The sequence below is a fragment of the Bidens hawaiensis genome, unplaced genomic scaffold (assembly GCF_021521415.1).
Source record: "Bidens hawaiensis isolate Kalapana, Puna unplaced genomic scaffold, B.hawaiensis_p1.1 tig00043431_1, whole genome shotgun sequence".
In the NCBI taxonomy this organism is placed as follows: Eukaryota; Viridiplantae; Streptophyta; class Magnoliopsida; order Asterales; family Asteraceae; genus Bidens; species Bidens hawaiensis.
This window is the reverse complement of record NW_027497691.1, coordinates 94,827-122,328: the sequence shown is the minus strand read 5'-3', so window position 1 is coordinate 122,328 and position 27,502 is coordinate 94,827. Positions and strand designations below refer to the sequence as shown.

The window sequence follows — 27,502 nt, the reverse complement described above, 5'->3', positions numbered from 1 at the left end:
TTTTATAAAGTACGTACAATAAAACCTCACAACAAATATCAAACACTAAAAATGTCTATCCTACCATTACCAACTTATATCGGTTAATTGGTTGTATGTAAGAATTACAACGTGACGTTACGGCCATAAACGCCTAATGGTTTCGCCATTAGAAAGAAAACAAATATAGTGCTTGGTGTTAGTAAACAATGGTTCAGGTAGAAAGGGGACAACGTTGGTTTTGTATTTGACCGGACCCATTTTTTACCTGATTCATTTTATGTTCATTGTAATGAAAATTTCTAAATCAGCCTCTGACTGGTGTGATGATAAAAGAAAAAAAAAAGCACTGGTTTCATGGTGTGTTGCATTGTTTAAAACAAAATACTTGTAAAATGATTAAACAACTACCACCTACTCCCGATTGTTTAGCAAAAATAATAATAATAATAATCCAACCAACATGAAATGTCAATAAATTGGTTTTAGTTTCGTCGGATGTATGGCAATTCCATCGGCAGTTGGAATTCAGCAACACGTGGCGTGATATCACTCATCCACGAGTTTCGTTGGGTGGCAAAACTAAACAGTCGGCGGTTGTCTCAAGAACATCGGCCGACATTTCTTGAGTGGCTATTTTTTAGGATTTTATTGGTATAATGGACAAGAACGAAAAGAAGGGGGTCAAACATATCTATTTTGAGGATTTTCCCTACTATCATTTCTCAAAGACTACACATCAGAATTATATGCCCACTTGTTAAAGTTCTTACTTAGATCCTTTATAGAATTATTTATGAAACATTATTTCACAAAACAAATACAAAAATAAAAAATCTATGTATAAGTTATAACTTATTTGGAAATTGGAATTACACGTAAACTTACTGTGAAATGATATGACATCAGGGAAAGGGCAATCATAGAGAGAGAGTCTCACCCGGACGACGACACCGGCACACGGAGCAAGAGGCTAGAAGGCGTGAAAGTGGAGGGGGTTACCGGTGGTGAAGAATGTATACACGGGATCACCGATCATGAAAGATGGACTCTTAAAAGTTATAAAAGCATATGTATAAGAGATTGAACATGAACTAGTCATATAATTAGTTTCCACCACCAACACATGAGCTTGTTCTAGACATGCTTTATGAAGAGTACTTTTAAGCATAGGTCAAAAGTGAATCACAACTGTCCCCCCTATCGTTAATTCACGGAAATAAGGTTCACACGTCCGTTTCTAAGAAGTTTCACTAAAATTAAAATCTTACTATATAAACTTTATACAATTACCTATCACAAAATCTTACGTGTCGATCTCACTTTGCCCCCCTCCCCCGAGGCACCTTTTATGTGAAACCCTAACCGTCTCTACGGGTACCATACCTGCAAACCATCGCACCTTTTCATCTCCTTACTTCAATACCGAAACCATAACCAAATTAGTGATACCCTATCTAAACCCATATAAAGGAATTGACTGCTCCTCTGTTGCTTTTTCAATCGGTTTCATCTTGTGAGCTACTCGATATCGGCTCATTAAGAACTCGAATCAAGCTTAAACGAGCTCTAGTCCGAGCTTCACGTATGAAGCTCGAGCTCCAATTCCAATTCCATTTCATTCTGTGAAACGAACGCGCCCTAGGAATTAAACAGACTTGTTACTCATTGTCATTACGTTGTCCATAAAGAAAAATATATAATCTTGTTCTATTCGTCCATTCTTCAGAAAACTTTGCTAGAATAGGAGCAAAAAGAAAGTTAATTTGACATTGTTATATGATCGATTCAACCAAACTTTAGAGAATGATCCAGTTAAGTTATATTATTTAATTAATGCATGAACAAAAGCGGAATTTCATCTATCTAATAGAACTCAATCTGAAATTTTACACAAACAAAAAAGAAAGTTATCAATTTTGATTCAATCACAGTTCAGATTCACAAGGAATAACAATTTAACATAATTATTTGATATCGAAAAAAAGGTAAGATCCAATTACTTTGTTTTAAGAATCCCAAAGAATCAATCTACCTAAAATGAATTTCAACAAACCCCACTAGAATAATTAAGTACAACAAAGAAAGACAAACCTGCAAGATTGTGATTGGAAGAAAGATTTGTGCAAATGAACAACTTGTTTGAAGATTGTAATATGTTTTTGACGAGCTTCTATTTTTTCCATCATACCTTCACCAAGATCCCTTCACTATTATTTTTCCCTTCATCTTGATTCATAAGTCATGTGTAAAACCTACAACGGCACAGTGTAAACCTAGAACCGGTTAAAGCATTAATGTTGTATTTTTGGTTTAATAGTCAAGAGTCGGGCACCTTAAATCAACAATTTTTTATTTTGTAGAATTAAGATGGATTTCGGTTCAGGGTATGGGCGGGAATGTGATTTGCTGGGAGGGAGGGGAATATAAATATCTCTCAAAAGTGTGGAAAATTAAAATTATGTGTAGAGAAATATATATTAATTTCTTAGGTGCCGTTTATTTTTTAAGACAAAAACTATCTGCAGTCTGATTTCATCTGATTTCATGTTTGCAACTAAAGATGTGGTTTAAAGGTCTGCAATATAAAAATATAATACTGTTTGTTTTATAAACTGGGTATCGTCTGCATAATTCGAAAATTAGTTACATATCATACATATTACAGTAGATAGAAGTCATTTAACGTCTGTAGACTAGTAAAATAGTTGGTGGTGGGTGGTGGACCGTGATGGTGGCGAACGGTGGGTTATGGTGGTGATGGACGGTGATGGTGGTGGGTGGCGGACGGTGTTAGTGGCAGATGGTAGGTGGTGGTGGCGAACGGTGGGTGGTGGTAGTGGACGATGGTTGTGGCCGACAGGTGGGTGGTGGTAGTGGACGGTGGTTGTGGCGGATGGTGGGTGGTGGTGGTGGCGTACGGTGGGTGGTGGTGGTGATGGACGGTGGTGGTAGCGAAAGGTGGGTGGTGGGGGTGGTGGACGGTGGTGGTGGTGGTGGTGGTGATGGACGATGGTGGTGGTGGACGGTGGTGGTGGCGGACAGCGGGTGGTGGTGATGGTGGCGGACAGTGGGTGGTGGTGGTGGCGAACGGTTGGTGGTGGTGGTGGCGCACGATGGGTGCTGGTGGTGTTGGACATTAGCCGTTTGTAAGATGTTAAGATGTGTGAAGAAGTTAAATAATAACTTATTTTTCAAGACCATAAAAGCAGTTTGCAGATCTTATTGAAAAAAACAAACACCGAAAGGATGTTGTTCCATTTAGAATCCAAGTTCATACGAGTTGGTATCCCGTCCGATAGTACCCTTGAAGCCATTATTGACCGTGATCACCAATCACCATCATTAACGGGGTATTTGAACTACACCGACTATGTTTGACCATAAATTGTTTTGATTTGCCAAGTATTATCTATATGTAATATGCTTGACATAATTTGCTATATGATGCAATAATTGTTATAATTGGTCAAAAGCAGTTATAACATGTCTGTTAACTTGAATATTGAATTCGTAATGTACACCCAATTTTACTAGGAATCACTGTGGGTACTGACATGGTCACTTTGATTGATCATTGTGTGAGCTTCGTGCATTATGCTTGACCACCATTTGACTCCCATTGACTATTAATGACTTTAATTGACAACCGATATCATAATTGACCATCAAAGATTCTAGCCAAATCATTAATGGCCTTATGTGAGCCTAAATTACGATGATTGGTAATCATTAACCTTGTATGATGCTTATGGTAACTATAATTGATTATTATACTTATTTGCTAAGGGGAGTGGGGGTGGTTTAAAAATAATAACTTGCAACCATCAATCACGGTGTACCACCTCACCCCATCACTTTCCATCACTAGTGATGGAATTTTGGTGGGGGTGGTGGTGTGATGGATTTTTTTTTATTTTTTTATTTTTTTTACAATAAATACTAAAACAAGGTTAAATTATATAAAAAATAAAATAAGATTAAATAAATTTAAAAAACCGACAAAAAAAAACCTACGGCGCTTCCCAACCCCACTTCTCGCATAGCTCGCGTTTGCGTTGAAGTAGGATCGATCTAAAGGATTAGTTAAGATGTTCGTGCGGTTGTACGATGAATGTTAAATCAGCGTTATTTTTGGTTTTCATTCAAATGGTTGATATACGCCTCGTCACGTTTTAATTTTGAAGCAAGAGCTAGTTGCTTTCGCTCCTTCGTCTCGACCATTTCCACCAACTTAGCCGACCTGTATTCGTTGAAGTCCTCGGCCACCGTTTCCTTTCCTAATCTTGACGATTCCCCACTTTTCTTGCGATGCGGCCATGTGGGTGTGGGTGTGTCTTTGTCGGGATCGTCTCCGGGTTGATCGTTCAAGTTCATGTTCGGCGTGTTGCCTGACAAGCCGTCGGTAGACGTTGTGTAGTTCCCGAAATCGGAAGTTTTTGATCTTTTTGAAGAATATCCTTTTTTCCTTGGAGCCGTCGGTCTGTCCATGTCGACCACGGGAACCGGTTCCCACTTCGGGTGGTGTCTCGCAATCTCCCACGCATCCAAGTGGGGAAAAGATTTATATCGGAAAATCTTGATATAATTGCTCAACGCGTTCTTTATGATAGTCGCCTCGCTCGCTCCGCTTTGTGGATCTCGGCTCTAAAAAACATTTCGAAAAATATATATATATCAAAATTGTAAAATTAAAGTAATAAATTATAAAAAAAATTTAACTAATAATTTTAAAAAAATAATTACCAATTGGATGTAGCAAGCATTAAATTTTGACATTTTTCTATTCAAATCTCCCCACTTGGAAGTCATTTTATCCATGTTTCGATTGGTTGCACCGGGAAGTTTTTCGAAATGTGCAATAACACGTCTCCATAACAAGTCGCGTTTTTGTTGGTATCCGTGTTTTTTTGTTTCGGAGGCGTGTAAATAAACCTTGGTCAAGGCGACCTCCTCCGCAGACGACCAAGGTCTATGGACGATGACATCCTCCTCCGCGGGCTCCTCCGCGGGTTCATCTTCATCCACATCGTCGTCTTTATCACGAAAAGCACGTGCAAATTGATGTATAACATTGTTATCCTCTTAAGGATCGACGGACGTTTGTGACGGTTGAGATTGAAACGTTTCAAAAGGATTATTTTGAAATATTTGGCTAGAAAAAGGTGGAATAAACGGTTGGTTTTGATACGGTGTTGATGAAAACGGTGAATTAAATGTTTAAGATTGAAATGGTTGGTTTTGGAACGGTTGTGGTTGAAAAGGTTGTGGTTGAAAAGGTTATTGTTGGAATGGTTGGGTTGTGTCGGGTTCATCTTGTAATCGGAATCTCGCCGGCTCGCCAAGATTTTGTCGAACCTTTGGTCGGGATTGGGTTTTCTTTGAACCCTCCATTTGTGTGATGTTAGAATGTTGTTTGTAGTAGAGGATTTGAGTTAGATTTGAGTTGGATTTAAAGATGGATTTGATTATATTTATATAGGTTAATTAAGTTTTTTTTTATCTCCTCAACGGTCACATTAACGTTCGAATTGGATTTGAATGCGTGATGGCCATAACGGCCGGCCCCCCATCACGCGTGATGGAAGGACCGGCGGCGGTGTTCCCGTGACCATCACGCGTGATGGCCACCTATAACGGACCACCCCCACTTCCCTAATATTTTGTAATCAAAGTTAATTTTATAATTTACTGTTTATACTTATGGTTTTCTATCACTGTAAAACTCCATCATAGTTTTCCACCATCTTTCAAAGTTACTTTTTTATTTTGTATCTACATCTAATATTTATTATTTAAAAAAACGAAACTAATATATCTAAAGTTGGAATAGGTATTTGTTGAATTAAAACTATTTAAAATTTATAGAAAACAAATTATCAGAAGTTTAAAACTTCGAAGTTTGAACACCAAAAATCCCTTAAAATTTGGTTCCCGCGATTACCACACGCCCAAATTAACTTCCTCTCCCTAACCCTAAATCGCACACATCTCTAAGATCCAATCGATCATATATTCAATCTCTCGATCAGCAGCCATTTTGGAACCTTCATCATCGTCATTTAATCGTCCTTGTATGTAATGGTCCGATCAATCTTTCTTCCATATTTCCTTTTTTATTTCTTTTGATTTGGTTCTAAAATTTGCTACTTTAAGTTGCTTTAGTTTTAGTTTTACTTAATTTTTTTACAATATTAGTTCTATTTGTAGTCTTTTCACATAACGTGTTTGATGAAATGCCACAGAGAGCAGTTTCTTCACCCAGAATTATCATTTATTGGCTACAAAATCAAATCCCCATGTTGCTGAAAAGTCATTTGCACAATGGCTTTGGCATGTAAAATATATATTATGAAATAGACACTTGCCTGTTACTTTTGTTGGACTAATTAATGCAATATGTTATTGTTTTAGCAGAACAATTATATAAATTTAGTATATGAATACTTAATCTGGTTCTCAAGGCACTCCCGAATCTACTTAGTGTTAATTTGAGCCAATATCATTGATTAGTTTCAAATCTGAGCTATTGGAATTGAGTGATAAAAGCTTTTGATGATTTGTTCTTTTGAGGTTTTGTTTACTATTCAGAGATGAATTGGGAAATTTAGTACTCAAATTTATTTGTCTCTCTCGCTCTATTTACTGCATCCTCTGAAAGAAACATGACCGTTTATATGAGCATCTCGCATCTCCACGTGGTTCAATCTGATTTTGAGGTGGGATTGTTCAGGTCGGTCGATTAGATGGGTTATTTGGTCTGATAGTTAGAGTTTCTTACCTTATTCCGTCTATTCAGAGCCCGAGCTCGATCCTAAATCGTCTAATAAATGAGCCCGAGGGAGATTCACTTATTTAGCTTGAGCAGGCTCGCGAGCCTAAACGAGCTTGTCATTTATATATGTTTTTAATAATATATATATATATATATATATATATATATAATTATTAATAAATATATATAATGTTATGAAAAAATAGCTAAATTATATACGTTATTTTATTCATAAAGTTATAACGGAAAAAAAATATATAAAAATAATTATAAATATATAAAAAAATCATTAATAAACGAGTCGAGCCCGAGCTTGAAAATCTAGTCCGAGCCAAGCTCCGTGTAAGTTAAACGAGCCGAGCTCGAGCTTAGTTGAGCTCAGACTCGTTTATTGTTTATGCCACTTGTGGATTCTGATTTGCCAATATGTGATTTTGACTATATATTATAGCTCTTTATATACATGAACAATGTTGATGACTTTAAATGTTGATGATGATGGTGTAGGTGATCTGGTTGTCCAACAGGGAAGTCATTCTTTTTAGTGTATGTTATTAATCAAGTTGTCATGATTTTGATGTTTCCTTAATAACACAAAAAAAGTCATGAATTCTTAGCATCTTTACTTAATTATGTCTTATCTTGTTTGATTATATTCGTTTCCTGTTAATGATACACATATTCATTCAGTTCTCAAAATTTTGGTACTTGTTGACTTAAAATTTGGATTTCAAACTGCTACTGTTCAACTTCAAAACTGATTTGAGGTTTTATAGTTTTCAATCTGGATGGTAAACTGTTTGTACATCAAGATGGTAAATTGAATTGTATGTGATATCTTGTTTGAATATTATTGTTTCCTGTTAATGATACCTATTTCTGCTTCATTTTATTAATTATACTTGAGACTTTGTTGTATGTTTGACGATGCATTTCTTGGTGTATGAGTAGTACATTTAGTAACTTGATTTGTGTACACTTCACACATACTTTGAAACATTTGTTTGTTTTTATTTAAGTACGAGTGACAACTGATTTTCATCATTATTTGGTTGACATGCAGTGCCTTAAATTACTTAAGGTCCGATGGAGATTACTGCCAAGCGAATGTCTTTAGTCGCTGGAACCCTTGGAGCTTTGTCATTCATACTTGGTGTTATTGCTTCAAATCAAAGGTATCATACTTTTCAGTTGTATCTAATTTCTAATATTTATAAAAAAAATCAACAGACCTTGGTCATTAGCATAACACAATACAATTTGTTTTTCTGTAACAGCTGATCTTTTCTTTTGTATTTGCAACCTGCATTTAGAACCTTGATCACACAAAAGGATGTTGTTATCTGCAAGTATCCAGCGGACCCAATAGTGTTATTGTGGTATTTCATATCTCATAATCTCTTTTAAAGTGTGATGTCACATTTGATTTTCAGAGTTATGCAAAATCTTATTGCATTTTGCCAGCCTGTGAAGTGAAACCAACCACATTATCTTTATTAGGAAAACTGACACATCTTTTAGTGAACACACATACACACTTTAGACTTGACTGCTTATACAATCTCACAATCCGTAGGAGTAATTTACCATGGACCATATCTAACTGAATAAAATTATGGAAGATTACGTTGTTTGTTAGATAAAATTGGTGATTTATTTTTTTTAAATTGCAAGATCTTTATACTTCTTGTGGCTTTATGGGTTGATTCAAGCAGCAACTAAGAACCTATCACTTGTATAACGACAAGGAAGTTTATTTAACAAAAAAGAAAAGAATTGGAGGTTGATGATGGCGGGGTAGATATCATGAGAAGTTTTATGAAAGTGAAATTTTCACCCAAAAGGGCGCTTAGAATCATCCTGTAAAAAATTGAAACTTGAAATATGTTACTTATTACACAATGTTCATCTAACATTTGGAATATGTTTCGGATTGAACTTATTCTTTAAGTTATAATTATAATATTATTATTTCTAGATTTATAGTTTTATTGAATTTTTATTTTATATTTTGCATTATAAATATTGTGATTTATTTGGTAATATGTGTCACTAAAAGTTGTACATATATTTAAATGAAAACAATATTTACTCACACAAATTTTGTGTCACAAAAGTTGATTTTAGATTATGGCAAAAAAAAAAAAGTGCCACCAAAACTAGTATGGATATATAATTAAGATGACCTTTTAAAGGCATATAATTTGTGCCACAAAAGTCTTTTTTTATATTGTGGCAAAAAAAAAGTGTCACTACAGCCCAAAAACTTTGTGCGGCATATCAAAAAAGTGACACTAAAAGGTTTTAGCGTCACCATTTCTAGTAGCACTTATTTTGTGTGTCACACATTTTTACAGGGGTCTTTGGTGACACTTTTTGGATTTTAATAGCACTTTCTGTATGTCACTATATGACATTTTTTTTGTAGTGTACACGTGTTGTATTCTTTGCTCGTTTACAAATAATATGATTGTTTAAGAAATAATATGTTGAGTTTTAAAGGTGTTTACCGTTGTTTAGAATGTTAAGGAATAAATACCACCGTCGGTAAATGGTATAGAATTGAGGTTTAATAGTTGCTAAACTATGATTACATATAAAAAGGTTTTCATGTGAATATGATTTGTCACACTTCGAATTTAAAATGTTATATTCATACGCTTTAGCAATTAAAACGAAAGTTGAATTCGTGCCGGTAAAGGAAATTTTATATAAATAATTTATCAAAGAAAATGCTTTGACTTGAAATATATTTTGAAACACCACGGTCTCAAAATATGGTTTATAAGTTAAGAGCTCACCAACCTTTGTGTTGACAAATTTTTTAAACATGTCACAAAATCTATCGCTGTTCGAAGGTACTATTTAGTTCCTCATATTTGTTTGAAATAGTCGTTTATTAATTAGTGTTTAATTGTTATGTGAGGGTTTCATGAATATTGAACCATGAAGACTGAAGCTGTCAAATGAGGAAGTTGGTGGGCTAAAGCTGGTGTATTGGATAGCTTGGGGACAGCAGAGGCACACTTCGATAAAATGGAGGACTAAAAGTGAAAGACTGTTAACAAGTTGTTAACTTGTTATATAGCAAACGAGTCTGTTCAGTTACGATATACAATCTCTCGATATTCTCTCTCTGAACATATCTCTTCATCTTGTATCTCTTAAGATCATCTCTTCAATTTGGATTCTAAATCTATTAGGATTCAGATTTCATATTCGACTTCAATTGTTTGTTTGGGCTAGATTCTGGTTTTTTAAATCACTGTGTATTCACGGATTCTAACTGATTTGTTGTGGTTTTTTTGTGCAAGGAACACATTGGTGAATTGAAAGGGGGTTTTCATCTTTTGACACAGTTGTGGATCTTGAGGATTCTCTACACTTGTAATTAGTAAATCATTGAAATAATATTGATATCATCTTCCGCTGTTTCTTTAAAAATTTGGCGTCTTCTTGAATTTTCTTCTTGTTTCTTCAAATAAACCACTGTAAGTCTTCTTATTCCCTATGGCTGCCGGAGTACTCTGTAAGTATTCTAACTTCTGCCAGGGTTAGTTATTGTACAAGGGTTCTGATTGTTGATTGTAGTGATTGTCTATTGTTTATAGTCAATCATTGTTAGTTTTGCTTCTAGGCCTTTTGCTTCTAGTTAGTCATTGTTAGTCACTATGGGTGATGGTTTTGTGAATGATGACTCTGTGATTAGTAAGCTAGATTTTGGTCATCCTCTCTACTTGCATGCTAGTGATACAAGTAATGTTTCTATTGTTAATATCACTTTAAAGGGTACCGAGAATTACACCGTTTGGGTAAATGCTATGGAACTTGCCTTGAATGTTAAAAATAAAATTGGATTTATAGATATGTCTTGTGTTAAACCTACTAATGAAGCCTTAGGCAGACAGTGGGAAAGGTGTAATTCTGTTGTATTGTCTTGGATTCTAAACTCTGTTGCAGAAAAACTTTACCTTGGTCAATTTTTTTCAAAAAATGCTGCAACAGTTTGGGACGAATTAAGAGAAACTTATAACAAAGTTAATGGGTCTGTCGTTTACGACATACATAAACAGATTAATTCAGTAAGTCAAAATGGTTTATCTTTGGCTGAATATTATCACAATCTAAATTCTCTATGGAGACAATATGACACAATTACCAATTTACCCACTTGTAATTGTCAAGCAGCTGCAGGTATTTCTGAATTCAATCAGAGACTAAATTTTAATGCAGTTCCTGATGGGGTTAGATGATGTATATCAGCCAATTAGATCTAATATACTATCTAAAGATCCTCTTCTATCAGTTAAGGCTGTATTTTCTATAATTTCTGATGAAGAATCACATAAAAATACATCTGGCTTAGGCTTTAGCAAATCTCAGGCAACTGCTTTTGTTGCCAAGACTTTTGAAACTAAAAAGAAGACTTCTAAAACTATTGGTCTAAAGTGTTCTCACTGCAATTTAACTGTTCATACTATTGAAAGATGTTATAAACTTGTTGGCTATCCTGATAATTACAAGAAAAAGTCTAATATGATAAGGGCAAATAATCAAAACAATAATGGTGTGTTTAATTTTTCAAAGGGAAGTAACAGCTCTAACCTTCAGTTTTCACCAGATCAATTTGCAAAACTTTTGTCTTTAATAGGTGATCAATCTGTTTCATCGGGACAACATATTAGTGCTAATATGTCAGTAGTATTCTTATTGGTGAATGTTGTAGGAATTCTTATGTTAACATAATGTGTTATGCTGGTTCAACTGGTTCTACTGAGTCTAATTTTTCACAAGGGTGGATTATTGACTCAGGTGCTAATCAACATATGACCGTGTCAGAACATAATATGTTCGATTGTGTTGATGTGTCAGATGTTGGACTGAGTGTTGGTCACCCTAATGGGTCCAGGGCTAAAATTACAAAAATTGGGAACCTGAAATTAACAAACGATATAGTTTTCTAGATGTCTTAGTTGTCCCAGAATACTATGTGAATTTGCTTTCTGTGTTTAAACTTTCTAGAGACAGCAAGCTAGAATGTAGGTTTAATGAATCAATGTGTCATGTTCAGGATTCACGTCACAACAGGATTCTAATGAGTGGTAGACAAGTAGATGGTCTTTACTTCTATAAAGATGTCACTAGAGATAAATTACATGGTGTTTCAAATATGATCATGTGTTCTAGTTCTAGTGAGTTATGGCATAATAGACTTGGTCATCCTTCCCATCAGGTTTTGAATGTGTTAAAAAATGATCTTCAAATCATAAGAATTAATGAATCTATACCATGTGACATATGTCATAAAGCCAAACAAACTAGAAACTCATTTACTTTGAGTTCTCATATTTCTAAACACCTAGGGGAATTAATTCATTTAGATGTTTGGGGACCTTTTAAAGTTTCCAGTATTGAAGGTTTTAAATATTTTTTAACAATGGTTGATGATTATTCAAGGGCGGTCTGGTTGTTTTTATTAAAATCAAAAGGTGAAGTTTTCTCTAACATAGAAGGTTTTGTCAACTTACTTGATACACAATTTTCTATGAAAGTAAAATGTTTTAGGTCAGATTGGTACAGAATTTGTTAATCAACATTTTGAAAATTTTTGCTTAAATAAAGGGATTATTCACCAAACATCATGTGTGAACACCCCACAACAGAATGGTATTGTTGAAAGGAAACATAGACACCTCTTAAATGTTGCTAGGTCTCTTATGTTTCAAGGGGGGATTCCCTTGTATATGTGGTTAGAATGTGTATTAGCTGCTACATACTTGATTAACAGGACTCCTACTTCTGTGCTTGATGGTAAATCACCTTATGAGTTAGTATATAAGTCTAAGCCTTCCCTTAGTCATCTTAAAAGTTTTGGATGCTTATGTTTTGCTACTAATTTGACTCCTTCAAATAAATTTGATAATAGAGCTAAAAATGTATTTTTATTGGATATTCTAATACTAAAAAAGGTTATAAACTTTGGTGTTTAGATACTAAAACGTTTTTATTTTCTAGAGATGTTAGATTCTATGAAAATGTCTTTCTTTTTAAACATGAAGAGTCTGTTTTTGAAAAAACTAGTGAACAAAGCATTCTGATTTTCTTTGATGACATGATTCAAACACTCAATGATGAAGGGCAGGCAATTACAAAAGATAGTGACAATGATGTTCTTCATTCTGTTCAAACCACTGATACATTAGGAAATGAGCAACCAGGAGGTAGTGTTACTCCTAGTAATGCAAATCATGATGAAACATCATTTGAGGATGTTACTGGTGGAAGTAGTACTCCTGGTAAGGCCCAACCAGATGTATCAAGTCAGAGAACTAGTGAAGATAATCTTGCAATATCTAATGATGAACCTATGGTTCCAGACCAAGCTAGAGTGAATCAATTTCTAATGTTGAGTCAAGTATAGTTAGAAAGTCTAGTAGAGTCAGTTATGTTCCTAGGAAGTTTATTGACTATGTGGTTGAAGGCAAGGTAAAATATGGCATTGAAAAGGTAGTAAATTATTCTAGGTTAAATACATCTGATTATTGTTTTGTTACTATGCTAAATAAAGGGGTTGAGCCTAGAAGTTTTAAAGAAGCTAGTTCTGACCCTAATTGGATCAATGCCATGAACCTAGAAATGGAAGCCCTACATAGAAATGGAACATGGATAATTACTGACTTACCTAAGAAAAGAAAAGCTATTGGTTGTAAGTGGATATATAAAATAAAATACAAAGCCAATGGTGAAATTGAAAGGTATAAGGCTAGGCTAGTAGCTAAAGGTTTTAGTCAAAGAGAGGGTCTTGATTTTGATGAAACATTTTCACCTGTTGTGAAAATGGTTACTGTGAGATGTTTGATTAGTCTAGTTGTTCAAAAAGGCTGGAATTTATATCAATTAGATACAAATAATGCCTTTTTATATGGAACATTGACTGAGGATGTTTATATGAAGTTACCTGAAGGATACTATGATTTGTCTAGTGGTAAAGTGTGTAAGTTAGTTAAGTCGTTGTATGGGCTTAAACAAGCTCCTAGACAATGGAATGAAAAACTAACTAATACCCTTATTGGTCTTGGTTTTGAACAAAGCATAAATGATTACTCTTTGTTCATAAAGTCTGTTGGTAATGTATTTATCATTCTACTTGTTTATGTGGATGATATTGTAATTACTGGAAATTGTGAAACTGGAGTAGAAAGTCTTAAGTCATCTTTAAACAAAAGTTTTATGATAAAAGACTTAGGAATACTAAAATACTTTCTTGGCATTGAAGTAATTGAGTCTCAAAATGGTTTGTGTTTATCTCAAAAATACTGTTTGGAGCTTTTGTCTGAGTTTGGGATGTTAGGGTGTAAACCTGTTAACATTCCCATAGAACCAAATTTTGTGGTTACAAATTTAGAAAACTCAGATAAAAATGATTCAAAATTAAGTAATATAACTGAGTATCAAAAACTAATCGGGAAGCTTATATATCTCACGCTTACAAGACCTGATAGATGTTACACTGTTCATTGTTTGAGTCAGTTCATGCATTGTCCTCTTAATTCTCATCTCAAAGTAGCCTTTAGATTACTTAGGTATTTGAAGGGCTCACCTGGAAAAGGCATATTCTTTGAGAAAAATGAGAATTTTGAGTTGAAAGGGTATGTTGACTCAGATTGGGGCAAGTGTCTGGCTACTAGGAGATGTGTCACTGGTTATTGCATATTCTTAGGCAGTAATTTAGTTTCCTGGAAAAGCAAAAAACAAGACACAGTTTCTAGGTCATATGCAGAGGCTGAATATAGAGCCATGTGCACTCCTGGCTGTGAAATAGTTTGGTTATTAAAAATTTTGAAAGACTTTAATGTGGATCAAAAACTGCCGGTTAGGTTATTTTGTGATAGTAAATCAGCTATTCTTATAGCTGCTAATCCTGTTTTTCATGACCGAACAAAGCATTTTGAAATTGATTTACAATTTTTAAGACAAAAAGTGGTGACTGGTGTGTTGAAACCAATCAAAATTGATTCAGAAGATCAAATTGCCAATCTTCTTACAAAAGGGTTAGGTACTAAACAACATCATTATTTGTGTGGAAAATTGTCTCTTTTGGACTGTTTCCGGAGCTAAATCAAGGGGGCATGTTCGAAGGTACTATTTAGTTCCTCATATTTGTTTGAAATAGTCGTTTATTAATTAGTGTTTAATTGTTATGTGAGGGTTTCATGAATATTGAACCATGAGGACTGAAGCTGTCAAATGAGGAAGTTGGTGGGCTAAAGCTGGTGTATTGGATAGCTTGGGGACAGCAGAGGCATACTTGGATAAAATGGAGGACTAAAAGTGAAAGACTGTTAACAAGTTGTTAACTTGTTATATAGCAAACGAGTCTGTTCAGTTACAATATACAATCTCTCGATATTCTCTCTCTGAACATATCTCTTCATCTTGTATCTCTCAAGATCATCTCTTCAATTTAGATTCTAAATCTATTAGGATTCAGATTTGGTCTTGAAGCTGAAGATTACTGAGTTGGTTTCGGTATGTTTTTGTATCCATAGAGTTGTGTTCATATTAGAATTAAGTTTTTTGTGTAATTCTTTTAACATCTGTAAGATTGAAGTTCATGTTAATAAGATTAGATGAGTTTTATGTTTGAATCAAGAGTTTGTACAATCGCTCTAGGTCTTGTGATGTTCAAGAGCTTGGAGCTTAACTTTCATGGCTTCTACTCACTCTTTTTTCACTATTGCTTCATCAAATGAGGCTGGTTCCATAGATGACAAATCCAATTGACACGCTTCATAGCCTTCCATGGGGATAGTGCACTCATACAAATCTGTGAGTGCACGTAACTTGGGTGTGTTGCTTTCTAGTGTAGCACTTGAACTAACATGATCAGAGTTTGGAGTCTTCTGATTAATTGGAGTATGTGGTTCAGCTACCTCTTCATCCGAACCACTGCTTGCTACATCAGTATTTGCAAAGGCTTCACTTGTACTCCCTATTTGCATTATGAACTCATTTGGTAGCTCATGCCTTCCTTCACCATTTGAACTCCAAATAGCAAGTTCATCAAATGTTACAGCCCTTCTTATGCCAACACTTCTTGTTGCAGGGTCATATAGTCTGTATGCTTTTGAATTTGGTGAATAACCAATAAAAATACATTTTCTAGTTTTGAATCAAACTTTTTCTGTGTTGCTTAGGTTTTAGCCCATAACCAGTGCATCCAAATATTTTTAGATGGTGAATAGAGGGTTTGTGACCTTACCATACTTCATACGGAGTTTTTTGATCAAGTGCACGGGTTGGTGAAAATTTTCTGATATAGACTGTTGTGGCAATAGCTTCTCTTCAAAAAGAAAACTTTTCTAAGATTCTTCTCATGCAACATACTAGTTCCCATCTCAACTATGGTCATGTTCTTTCTCTCTGAGACTCCATTCTGCTCTGGAGTATGAGGATCGGTTAAGTATCTCCTTATGCCTTGATTTACACAAAAAGTTCATGAATCATGGGATATAAACTCTCCTCCTCTATCCCATCTTAGGGCCTTGATCTTCAACCCAGTCTCTGTCTCAACCATATCCTTATACAACTTAAACTTATCAAACATTTTTTATTTATCTTTTAAGAAACAGACACATGTCATCTGGCTATAGTCATTAGTAAATAAAAGGAACATTTTGTTACCTCCTAGAGACTGAGTTGGAATTGGACCACACACATCGGCATGCACTAGATCAAGTATCTGTTTTGTTCTAGACCCATGCAATGGAAATGACTCGCATGCCCTTTTTCCTTGCTCACAGCCTTCACACACATCCCAATTCTTTACTTTTAGCAAACGATTCACCATTCCCTTTGTACTTAAATCCTGGAGACTCCTCTCATTTAAATGACCATACCTCAAATGGCAAATGCGAGTTTCATCACTTATTGCAGATAACCCAACTTCATTAGTTCTTGAAATGTCAAGTGGGAAGGTGTTGTTTCCTGACATTGGAATGGTGTAAGCAACCTTATTAGCCTTCTTATTTGTGATCGTCATACTCCCTCGTCAAACAATAACTTATGCCCGACTATCATTAATTGTCCTACACTTAGGAGATTGTAGTCAAACTCTGGTGCAAAATGGACATCTCTAATGACTTTTTGTTTCCCAGCCTTTGCATTGAGCCTAACAGCCCCTTTTCCCTCCACTTGAATCTTCTTCCCATTCCCCATTTGTACCTTTACTTTCTTGAGGCCATTAATGTCTTTAAACAAGGCTTTTTGCCCTATCATATGGTTTGAACAGCGACTATCAAGAAACCACACATCTCCTAAGGTTTTGTTGGCTTTAACCATAAGTGCGTCTTCATCTTCACATGCGACTGCCATATGCACCTCTTCTTCCTCATTTTCTCCTTCAACGGCGGCTCCTACTTGAGGCTCATTCCAACAGGCTCTACTTATGTGCCCAAATTTATTACAACTGTAGCATTGGACACGACCTCTTCCACATCCACCGCTTCTTCCGCGACCTCGTCCATGGCTTCTGAATGAGCCTCGACTTCTTCCTCGAGCAAACAGGCTTGCATCATCTTCTATTGCTTGAAGAACTTATTCTTCAACAGGGGGTTGAAACCTCTCGATTGACCCTTACTTCATGTGCTTGTAACGATCCCATCAGTTGATCGTACGACAATCTGCTCAAATAATTGGATTCTTCCATAGCAACCACTACATGATCCCATCTTGTCAGTAAACTTTGAAGAACTTTCTCAAGTATAGTCTGATCCGTCACTACCTCACCATATGCACACTTTTGATTCACAATCTTCATCACTTTAGACAAAATTAACCACCGATACCCACATAGTCCCACAGATCTTGGGATATCATAATTATTTTCATTCGAATCTTCTAGAATTCATAATCTCCCCCCTTAAAGATTGGAAGGGAGTCAAGGGAATACCACCATAATTGTTATTTGCCATGAAAATCAAAAGGTTTTGTAAATAAGGGTTAAGGTTTTGATTGAGGAGTTGTAGTTGTGATCGAATACAGAACCTGGATACGTTCTGATACCAATCTGTTGGAGCAGATTGATATAGATAAGAATATTGAAAACAAAGATGGATACTTTTTCATTAATCACAAAAGCCTAATAGGTAGAGCTTACAACGGTAAAGAAAGACTTAATCAAATAACAACAAACTAAGAGAAATACTTGGTAAAAAACATGTGCATGATAAAAGAACCTAGACTCACCACCAAACTAGGAGGCTTATTGAATCAACCTGATCTTCTATCGGTCACTTCTTCAACGGTTAACCTGAGTTTGCATATACCTCTTTTGTAAAATAAGCATGCCTTTCTAATTTTACTTGAGTAGAAGTATATATACATTAGCATTACTAGCCATTAGCCAGCTTATCAAGCAACATAGCTACTTCTTTAACACCACCTCTACTTAAATTAACAACCCCGCCTCATCTAATAACTAGTTAGAATATAAATTAAATAAGATATAAAGATGTTATGGAAAAATAAAATCATTTTGATCATGAACCCACCTAGGAGAAGTAAAATATGATCCGTTCTCAAAATTCAAGTATATTTAAGATACCAGCTCCTTGAATTATGATTTATGGAGTCATCTTTGGCATTCGAAATTCAATTAGTTGTTACGTGTTTAACAATTTCTATGACAAAGTTTCATTTAAATGACGATAGAGCATCTGTAGAGGAGCGTTAGCCCATAGCCAACTAGGATTCAAAACAACTCCACACCGCTATGACATGGAGCGTTTTTGGGTGGCCCATTGGCAAAAAATGGCACCAACCACACTTTTTCTCTAATTAGTTAATTTCTTATTTAACATAAATTTTATTTTAATTACACTTAATGAGTAAAACAATTACACATCTTATTTGTAAGACGTTTTGCACCTACGGGACGGTACTGTGTCAAACGCATTCCACGTCTTTATAAAACCAAACGAATTTCCTAAGTGAAATAACTAAGCATACAAAAAAACTGCATGGTTATAAAATTACAGATATTGAAACATGAAAACGATATAATGTTGGAAAATGATTATTATTACTTAAATAAATATTACAATAAATTAAAAATCTTAAATAGACTATAAATAAAGGAAAGATACACTAAAAGGAAAATTAAATATCAGTCCATGCGTTGTCATAACTTTTCATATTTAGTCTTTTTGTGACACGTGGTGGTCCAGTCAGTATAGAGAGTTTGTAAAAAATGATGTAGTGATAAAACAATTATTACCATTTAATTCCTTTTCTCTCACAAACTAGAGTTATCTACATAACTCTCTAATCTAAAGCTTGACTAAAACTTAGGAGGGAGGCGGTGCGCTCCACGTGTTTTGGCCCAAAGCGTCGGCTTCAAGCCACCACTACGGATGGTCTAATATGTAGTGTAGTTCTACTTCTCTTTCTCAAACTTGTGACTTCTCTCGAATTTAACAAAAAAAGAAACTCATGTACTGTTGTTACATCGCTTTCAAACCTCTGTTGGGTACTTGCAAGGCCGACCAACCATTTTAGAGGCCTAAAGCAAAGTAAGCTTCACGTGGCCCTTCCCAAAAATTTTGGACCGGGCTTTTGCCTTTTGTATTTGACATGATGAAACCCGTAAAAGGCCTAAAAATTATAAACTAGATGGTTATTTCTAATCAAATAAAGTTGGTTATCTCAAATTAAAACAAAGTTCGCTAAGTGAGTTTGACCTACTAGGTCATAAAATAACTCATATCAATTGCATCCGTTAATGTCTTCAAGGCCACGGCCATGTTGTGTATCAAAAGAATAAAAAACATGCATAAAAGGTCATGAAGATCACATATTTAGAGACAAATACAAAAATAGACATACTTATGACACCTAATAAAAAATATAATAATATCGGATTTACAGCATATGAATAATACGATAAAGTTATGAAATATTTATTCGCTCAATATTATAATATGCAAGGAAACTTGATGGGGACTTTTACTTTTCCTTAATTACTAAATCACCTAACTTAATATGTGTTATAGTTTACGAGGATTATATAATTTAACGTACTACATGCGGGTATTCTCTAGATCAATACATTTTATATACTTTTTTATTTGTTTTTTCTTTTAGACCAAGAACCGTAAAAATATCATACTATCACATATCAAATATCTTTTCAATCATTCAAAGACTTTACTATCTGTAATAATCTAATCAACTATTAAATGATTTTATTATAAAATTCTTATCTACAGATTATTGAGAAAAGAAGAAAAAAACAACTCCTAAGAAATTTTAGAAACATGCATTAGCGACGTTGAATGGAACAGGGGTTCTCGTAAAAACAATTTGAAAATCTTCCACTAAACCACATGGAAAATTTGAATGTAAGCTCAGACCATTTCTTTAAGAAAATTATTTTTAGAAAAATGGGGCCTTAAATATTTTGTGGCCTAAATCGGTGGCTTCACATGCTATTAAGGTAGGGCCGCCACTAGCACTCTGTTCCTGAGTTGAAAAGAAATGAAAGGATGGAAAGCAAATGTTGTGTTTCTGAGTTTTATTAAAGGAAGGAAAGAACAATAAGTGTGTTCTCGAGTTTCATTAAAGAAAAGAAAGCAAAGGAAAGGAAAGAAAAATGAAGGGTTTTATAGTGTTATTTCTTTCTTTCCATTTTAAAAGGAATTGAATGGATGGAAAAGAAAATGAATGAAAGGAAGAAATGTTTTCATTTCCTTTCCTTTCCTTCGTTAAGTGAGCTCGGAAACACAGCGTAGGTACTTGGTTTCAGCCATAAACATAGACTTAATTAAGACTCCTTCAACTATTTCACCTCCTTCCTTTAAATCATCTCCTCTTACTACTTCCTCTACTTCAGATCATCCACAATAGATTTTTTAGAGGTGTTTTGTCTTGTTCTTGTGAAAAACTCATTTGAAAATGAATTCTAAAATTGCTATAAACAAAAAACAAAAATGAATTAGGTGTACAAACTCTAAAAAAGCATCCCATAAAAATGTCTTATTGTATATGCTCTTAGTTTGGGTTTAGCAGCTAATTAAGCAAACCAAATCAACCGTTAATAACCAATTAACCGAAACCGAACAATTATTTATTAAGAGCATTCACATCCTATCCATCAAATTATGTGAATTGGGTTTTATAATTGAGGAAGTGGGTTAGGATGCTTGAGTAGATAAGAGAGAAACCACAGTAATTTTTCTGTATATTTGAAAGTTTCTGTAGCGGCATATAAATTTTTAATATATTTTGAAAGTGGTTGTGGGTAAATAAGAAAAAAAGATAATGATAAATATATAAAAAATATTATTTAATTAAAAAAATAAAATATATAGTAACTCTTAATGTAAATTTAGATTTTGAGATAAAAGAGGTATGAGAGTACTCTAATACACACCCTATCTGAAATAAATTTTTACTTGTACAGTTATACTACTGAATTGTTTGATTATTTGAATTATTGTTTAATCGACCCGACCCGAATTGTACACACCCTATCTGAAATAAATTTTTTTTTTTGTGTTAATTTTACAATTACACCTTCAACAAGCACAAAGTGATTTAAGAAAAGAAAAAGAAATATGTAATTTTATGTAAGAATCCTGCTCAGTAGTACAACTGTACAAGTAAGCGCAGTCAAGTCTCAAATTTCTGACATCTTATCGCTGCACATGACAAAGACTCAACGAGTAGTACATTCTTTCAAACTTCAACCATAAAACAACACTCCTTCAACCACTTCCTTCGTATCTCCTCCTTTTATTAACTCAATGACTCCTCTACTTCATATTTTCCGGCGAACCGAAACCATCTCCGGCCGGCCGTCACTTCCACCCAGGTAAAACCTCATTACTTTTGTTTTAGGCTTATTTGGCTAAAAACTTAATAGTTTATGTTGAGAATTAAGTGAATCAAGTGGAATATATAACTAACTGTTGACTTGTGTATTTGATACATATTTGGCTATATGGGTAGTGTAGCTAACTGTTAAAGGCACTATGCTTCAAAAGATTTTGACTTAATTACTTAAAAGATAATGAAGGAAGCTTGGTACATGTATGGGTGTTCTTCTGGTTTTTTTCTCGGATTTTTCCCCGGGAAAAAATGACCCGATAACCGGTCGGGTTGTTAGGTTTTTGAGTTTAGATCTAAAATAAGAAAAATATCATTATCAAAATTTAAATATCATTTGACAATATCATATGAAAATGTTCACACGTCCCAAAACTTAGTAGTCCGAATAATAAAGACTCAAAACGAAAACATATCTTTAAGAAATGAAAATAAATGTTTTGTTTTTTTTTTTCTGGATGATTCGGGTATTCTCTAATTCGGGTGGCTTCTAATTTGGGTCGGGTTTTAGGTTTCAGATAAACACGACACCCCTAGATACATGTATTTGACATGTAAGTATGCAAACATAATGATGATTATGCAGACATACAGATTGTTAGCTTGTTTCTTTAATTTTGATGGAAAGATAGTTACATATACAAAATGTTTATGTAAAATTATTCTATCTTGTTTGTTTTTGTTTCTTGATTTATCAAATGTTTATGTTAATTCAAGTTTGGTTCTTTGCAACTTTTCATTTTTCAGTCAACCCATTGTTGACCAGATCATTTTGTTAGATGACAATATTTACTCACTAACCATTTTATTATAATTAATATTTTAAGAGAGACAAAGTTGGTTTTAAGTTTGATTTTATTTTATTTTACAATTGTTTTGTAGATTAATTCATCAACAAGCATGAGGTTCAAGTATCATATGAAACATCCTTATTTTTGGGGGGTAGATGCTACACCACAAATGACGTTTATTTGGGAGATAAGATCAATTCAGGGTGTGACCATCATATTGTGTCGATAACGGAGAATTATGCTAGAAAAGATAATCAATTTGCATTGGGTTCTTCTACTAGATTAAGCCGTATGCAACATAAATACAAAGACAAAGGAGAGATTTGTGCACTGCTTACTCACTCGCAGGCCTCGTTACAATTGTACACCAAATGAAATCTCGGAACGTGCAGCTTAATCTGTCGCCTAATCCCTTTTCCATTTGATAACAGATTGTACACCGAATGAAATTGAGGAACGTGCAGCTTAATCTGTCGCCTAATCCCCTTTTCCATTTAGTAACAAATTGTACACCGAATGAACTCGAGGAACGTGCAGCTTAATCTGTCACCTAATCCCTTTTTCCATTTGGTAACAGATAGTTTTTTGGTTTTTTGGATGCAATGGGAGTTGTTTGAATGGGTAGGCTTGAAGAAAGTCATGTATCACCACCAATGGAATATGAGATCGTTCTAAACTTCAAATACCAAACAGAAGCTTATAACATATTTTATATAAAATATTCAAACTAAAGAGTGAAGATGATGAGATCATAAAAGATTTGGTTAAACATTTTGGTTGCTGAGGTGACTTATTCTAGTGATGCATATTTACAATCTGTAGAAACTCTATGACTAGCTGATGTAGCAACTCTTACAACTAAAACTAAGGAGGAGCCTTATTTTTGGGGGGAAAGTGAACAACTTAGAGAAAGTTTACTTAGAGATTATTGGTTACTGGGATTTATGTTAGAAAAGATATCCAACGTCTTTGGATTACAGTATTGAGTTTAAAAATTCTTGTGGGGATTATTGTGGCAATGCTGGTTATGTCTGGATAACAGTGGATGCTATTGACATGATTAATATAGTGGTGGAGGATTAGAGAAAACAGAGCTCTTTCATGTTATAAACTTTTTATATGCTAGAAAAGACAATCCATCGTCTTTCATCGTCATTCATCATCATCGTACTCAGTATATCCCACCAATAGCAAAGCTATGGTAGGGTCTGAGGAGGGTAAGATGTAGGCAGCCTTACCTCTATCCCATAGGGATAGAGAGGCTGTTTCCGGTGAGACCCCCGGCTCGATAGTAGTTTTGCATCAAGCCTTGGACAATCCATCGTCTTTGGATTATATTATTGAGTGTAAAAATTCTCGTGAGGGTTATTTGGGCAATGCTGGTTATGTCTGGATAAACAGTGGATAGCGGATGTTATTGACATGGTTAATATAGTGGTGGAGGATTATAGAAAACAGAGCTCTTTTACTTTTAAACTAAATTTGTTTAGTGATATGCTGATATGTAACGTATTTGATATTGGTTCTTTTTAGTATTTAGTTTGTGATATGTAAACTTATGGAGGTTATGGGGAAATAATAACCATATCCAACCTTGAAAATTGAAATTTTAGCTGAAAAGTATTTAAATATTTCTTTATTTCTACGTTACATTTGTTGGTTCATTTTAAACCTTTTTTCTTCTCGAAATAAGAACTTTGTTAAAAACGCCCCAATGGGACACAACAAACAACGATATGAGATTAAAATTACACCGATTTTTTAATCAAGAAATTGTTTAGATGTGAACCTAATAGAGAATCGGAAAAAACCAAGAGCTATAATATCTTCCAAATTTTTTTACTCCATTAAGATTTACCTATAAGGATTATCAATATAGGGGTCGATGGCAATAATCAAAATCTTTATAACACATCGTAACATTCAAAAATTCAAGTTCTTATAGACTTCATTTTGTTTCTACGCAATTCTTAATCGTATCCATTATTAAGATCATCAATATGGGCAACACCGAATGATAAAAGTTACTCAATGGGTGTAGAGAATACTTACTTCAACGTTCTTAGAGCATTTGGCAAAAAGTAATAAGTTACAAAATTGTATGTTACAAGCAGTTATAACCTATCCCCTAACACCTTTTTAACTTTTTCAAACATCTTATATTAACTTTTTAGAAAAAGCTCTAAGTAGGGTAAAATAAGCAATCCCAACTACCCCCAATAAATTTTTAAACACTAGGTTTATAACTTTTTTTAGTACAACTCGAAGTCAATAGGATGTTTTGTAAAAAAAATTCTCTCTTTTAAGGCAAACCAATTCAAAGCTTTCGTGTGGTGTATTACTTATAATACATTTGGTAATGTTGGTGGTAAGTATGGGTGTGGGTGTCAACTCCAAATATCTTGAAGCTTGAGCTCTAGTCTATGATTTTTGGATCAACCTCGATTCCATTCCGGAGACGTTTAAGATCAAGATTTTGGCTAGAGCTCGATTTGGCCACACTTTTTTATCCTTTGACAGAAATTACTAAAGCTTTACTTAGATTATAAACATTCAAAATACCATATGATGACAAAAAAAATCCACCAAATAGCAAACACACATGAAAAGAAAAGCTCAAACCATACGAACTTACGCTATCGATATAAGGTGACTTAAATCATACGAAGTTACGAGACCAAGTTAATATTCTAGAAAAAAAACACATATCCTTTGTTGATAAACAGAACGTCCCGTCTTGTTCTATATCCAAAGTTAATACTTCACCAAAAGTTGATGCTCAAACTTGAAACATCAAATTAGTAATTGTTAAACCACAACCTATATAGCATGCCCTGATTCGACAGACCTCAGTTAATAAAATAGAGCCACTACAGTATGCAGTTTCAAAGTTCTCATGATAGATATGGCTACCAAGGGTTTGAAAATGCATAATACAAAAAACAATATGCCACTCAAGCTTACAAGAAGACAAGAAGTAGCAACACAAGCTTGAATGCCACCAACTATTATATTTTAAATTTAAAACTAGGTAATCCCGCCGCGTTGCGGCAGATGGTCGGTGTCGGCTAAGTTCATTACGTCACTGTTACCAAATCAAAAATATAAATATGTAAACATCTAAAAATCACTACACATACAACTTATGATCGAAATGTCACGAATTTGGTCGGTATCGGTCACGTTCATTACGCACCGGCACTAAGCCCAAAAAATATCGTCAAATGAACATATTTAGAAAAAAAAACGAACAAAAAAAAATTGATAAACCTGAGCGTTGGTAAAATTCAGACGCGCGACGGCTCAGTTTGTATTAGTTAAATTCGTTACAGTACGAAAACCAAACTCAAAATATAAATTCATAAAATAAATATATTTAATAACATTTTAAAAAAGGAATTCAAATAAAATATTCTAAGAAAAACATTTTGCAAATGATGAAAATTGCCATACAACATGTTCATGCGTCCCATTAATATATTCTATATAGCAACAACATATAAAAAGACTTTACGACACCGACACCTTATCTTTATCTATATACGATGTTTGACGTAAATTCGGTCAGTATCTGTTAAATTCGTCACGACATTTACACTAAATCAAAAAAATATATGTGAATGCTCGAAATAGTGTCGGCACACGTACAACTTAGATTAAAACGGGCACATATACGTTCGATATCGGTTAGGTTCACACCGGTACCGACGCTAAATTAGAAAAATAAATTATTAAACGTATAGTTTATGATATAAAAGAATAATATATGTAAAACGACGTTTATTTGGTTCGCAAAATACGGGCCTTGTGGCGGAAAATTCGGTCAGTTCTGATAGGTTAGTCATGGCACTAGAACTAAACCCGTAAAATAATTTCAAAAAATTAACAAATTTAAAACAAAAAAGGCTGACAAAACACGAACATCGCAGCGGCGAGTTGACACACATTCAATCGGTACCGGTTAGGTTCGTTATCGTAGCAGATAAACATAAAAACTAATTTGTTATTGACTAGGTTTCTTACGATATGATACTGAAACTAAATATAAACTTACTTTCCTAACATTATTATACGTAAAACCAAAATAAAAAAAAAAAGAAAAAAGAAAAAAAACAAACCTTCCAAAAAGAACACAATTCAAAGACAGCCCCCAAAATAAACCAACTAAGATAGATGCATGTATTCGAACCCGGGCGCGCAGCATGAAAGCAAAGATGTTGGCTGATTGCCAACTTGCTATAACTAACATATCTGTTTATCAATGAACCAAAAGCATAAATAATAAATCAGTAGATTTCTAAAATGGAGTTGTGGCACCACCATCCAATATTTATCTATATATATATAATTGTTTATGGCTAAAAGCAAAAATCCAACTTACGTATCTTTGTTTTTATTTGTGGTTGGTGATTCAAGTATGTATGCATGCAATGCAACCTTAGAGAACCCAATATGGGATTTGTCAAGAAACTAAAACACTATCAAGCACATACATATATGATAATAGATCATAAACATATACCACTAATAAAGAAACTCTAATCACAATAACAGTAACTAGCATCAACAACATTACAACATACTTGAGTTTAGTTCTTTTCACTAGGTTGTAAAGCCTCACATGGTAAGTTTAGTTGTTCTTTTCACTAGATTGTAAAACCTCCTTCTACAAAACAGTTTAAATAAATGGCATATCAACTTTTTCAAGTTAATCTATCTAAAACATAAATGATATAACGGTAGCATAAAATCAACAATCTATCTAAACAGTATAATTTTCTTGCGGAATATGTCTATTGATAACAAAGCAGTACCTTTATAATGCAAGATTACTCAAATAAACGGGAATAGCAAACTGCAACTGATCAACCTAGAGACCCGCATGACTTTTGAAGAACGAGTTAATTTTTAATCGATTAAAAATCTTCGACCTACTAAATACAGCCTACATCCAGGTTTATAAACTTACCAACAAGGCAGCAAGGATGAATCAATTAAAATATATCAAATCTACCTATTCTAATAAAGTAAAATAAACGGGAACACTTGTCATGTTTTGGTTAATTCTCAC

The 27,502-nt window shown here is 34.2% G+C and overlaps 1 protein-coding gene across 1 annotated transcript; it reads left to right on the top strand.

The window, feature by feature from the left end:
• Window positions 1-10,425: 10,425 nt before the first annotated feature.
• LOC143594266 (uncharacterized) lies at window positions 10,426-13,175 on the top strand. Its single transcript, XM_077073615.1, has 6 exons — window positions 10,426-10,948; window positions 11,061-11,394; window positions 11,481-11,657; window positions 11,777-11,946; window positions 12,377-12,565; window positions 12,745-13,175. Exons 1-6 carry the CDS (start codon window positions 10,426-10,428, stop codon window positions 13,173-13,175), a joined length of 1,824 nt encoding a protein of 607 aa, XP_076929730.1.
• Window positions 13,176-27,502: the final 14,327 nt, after the last annotated feature.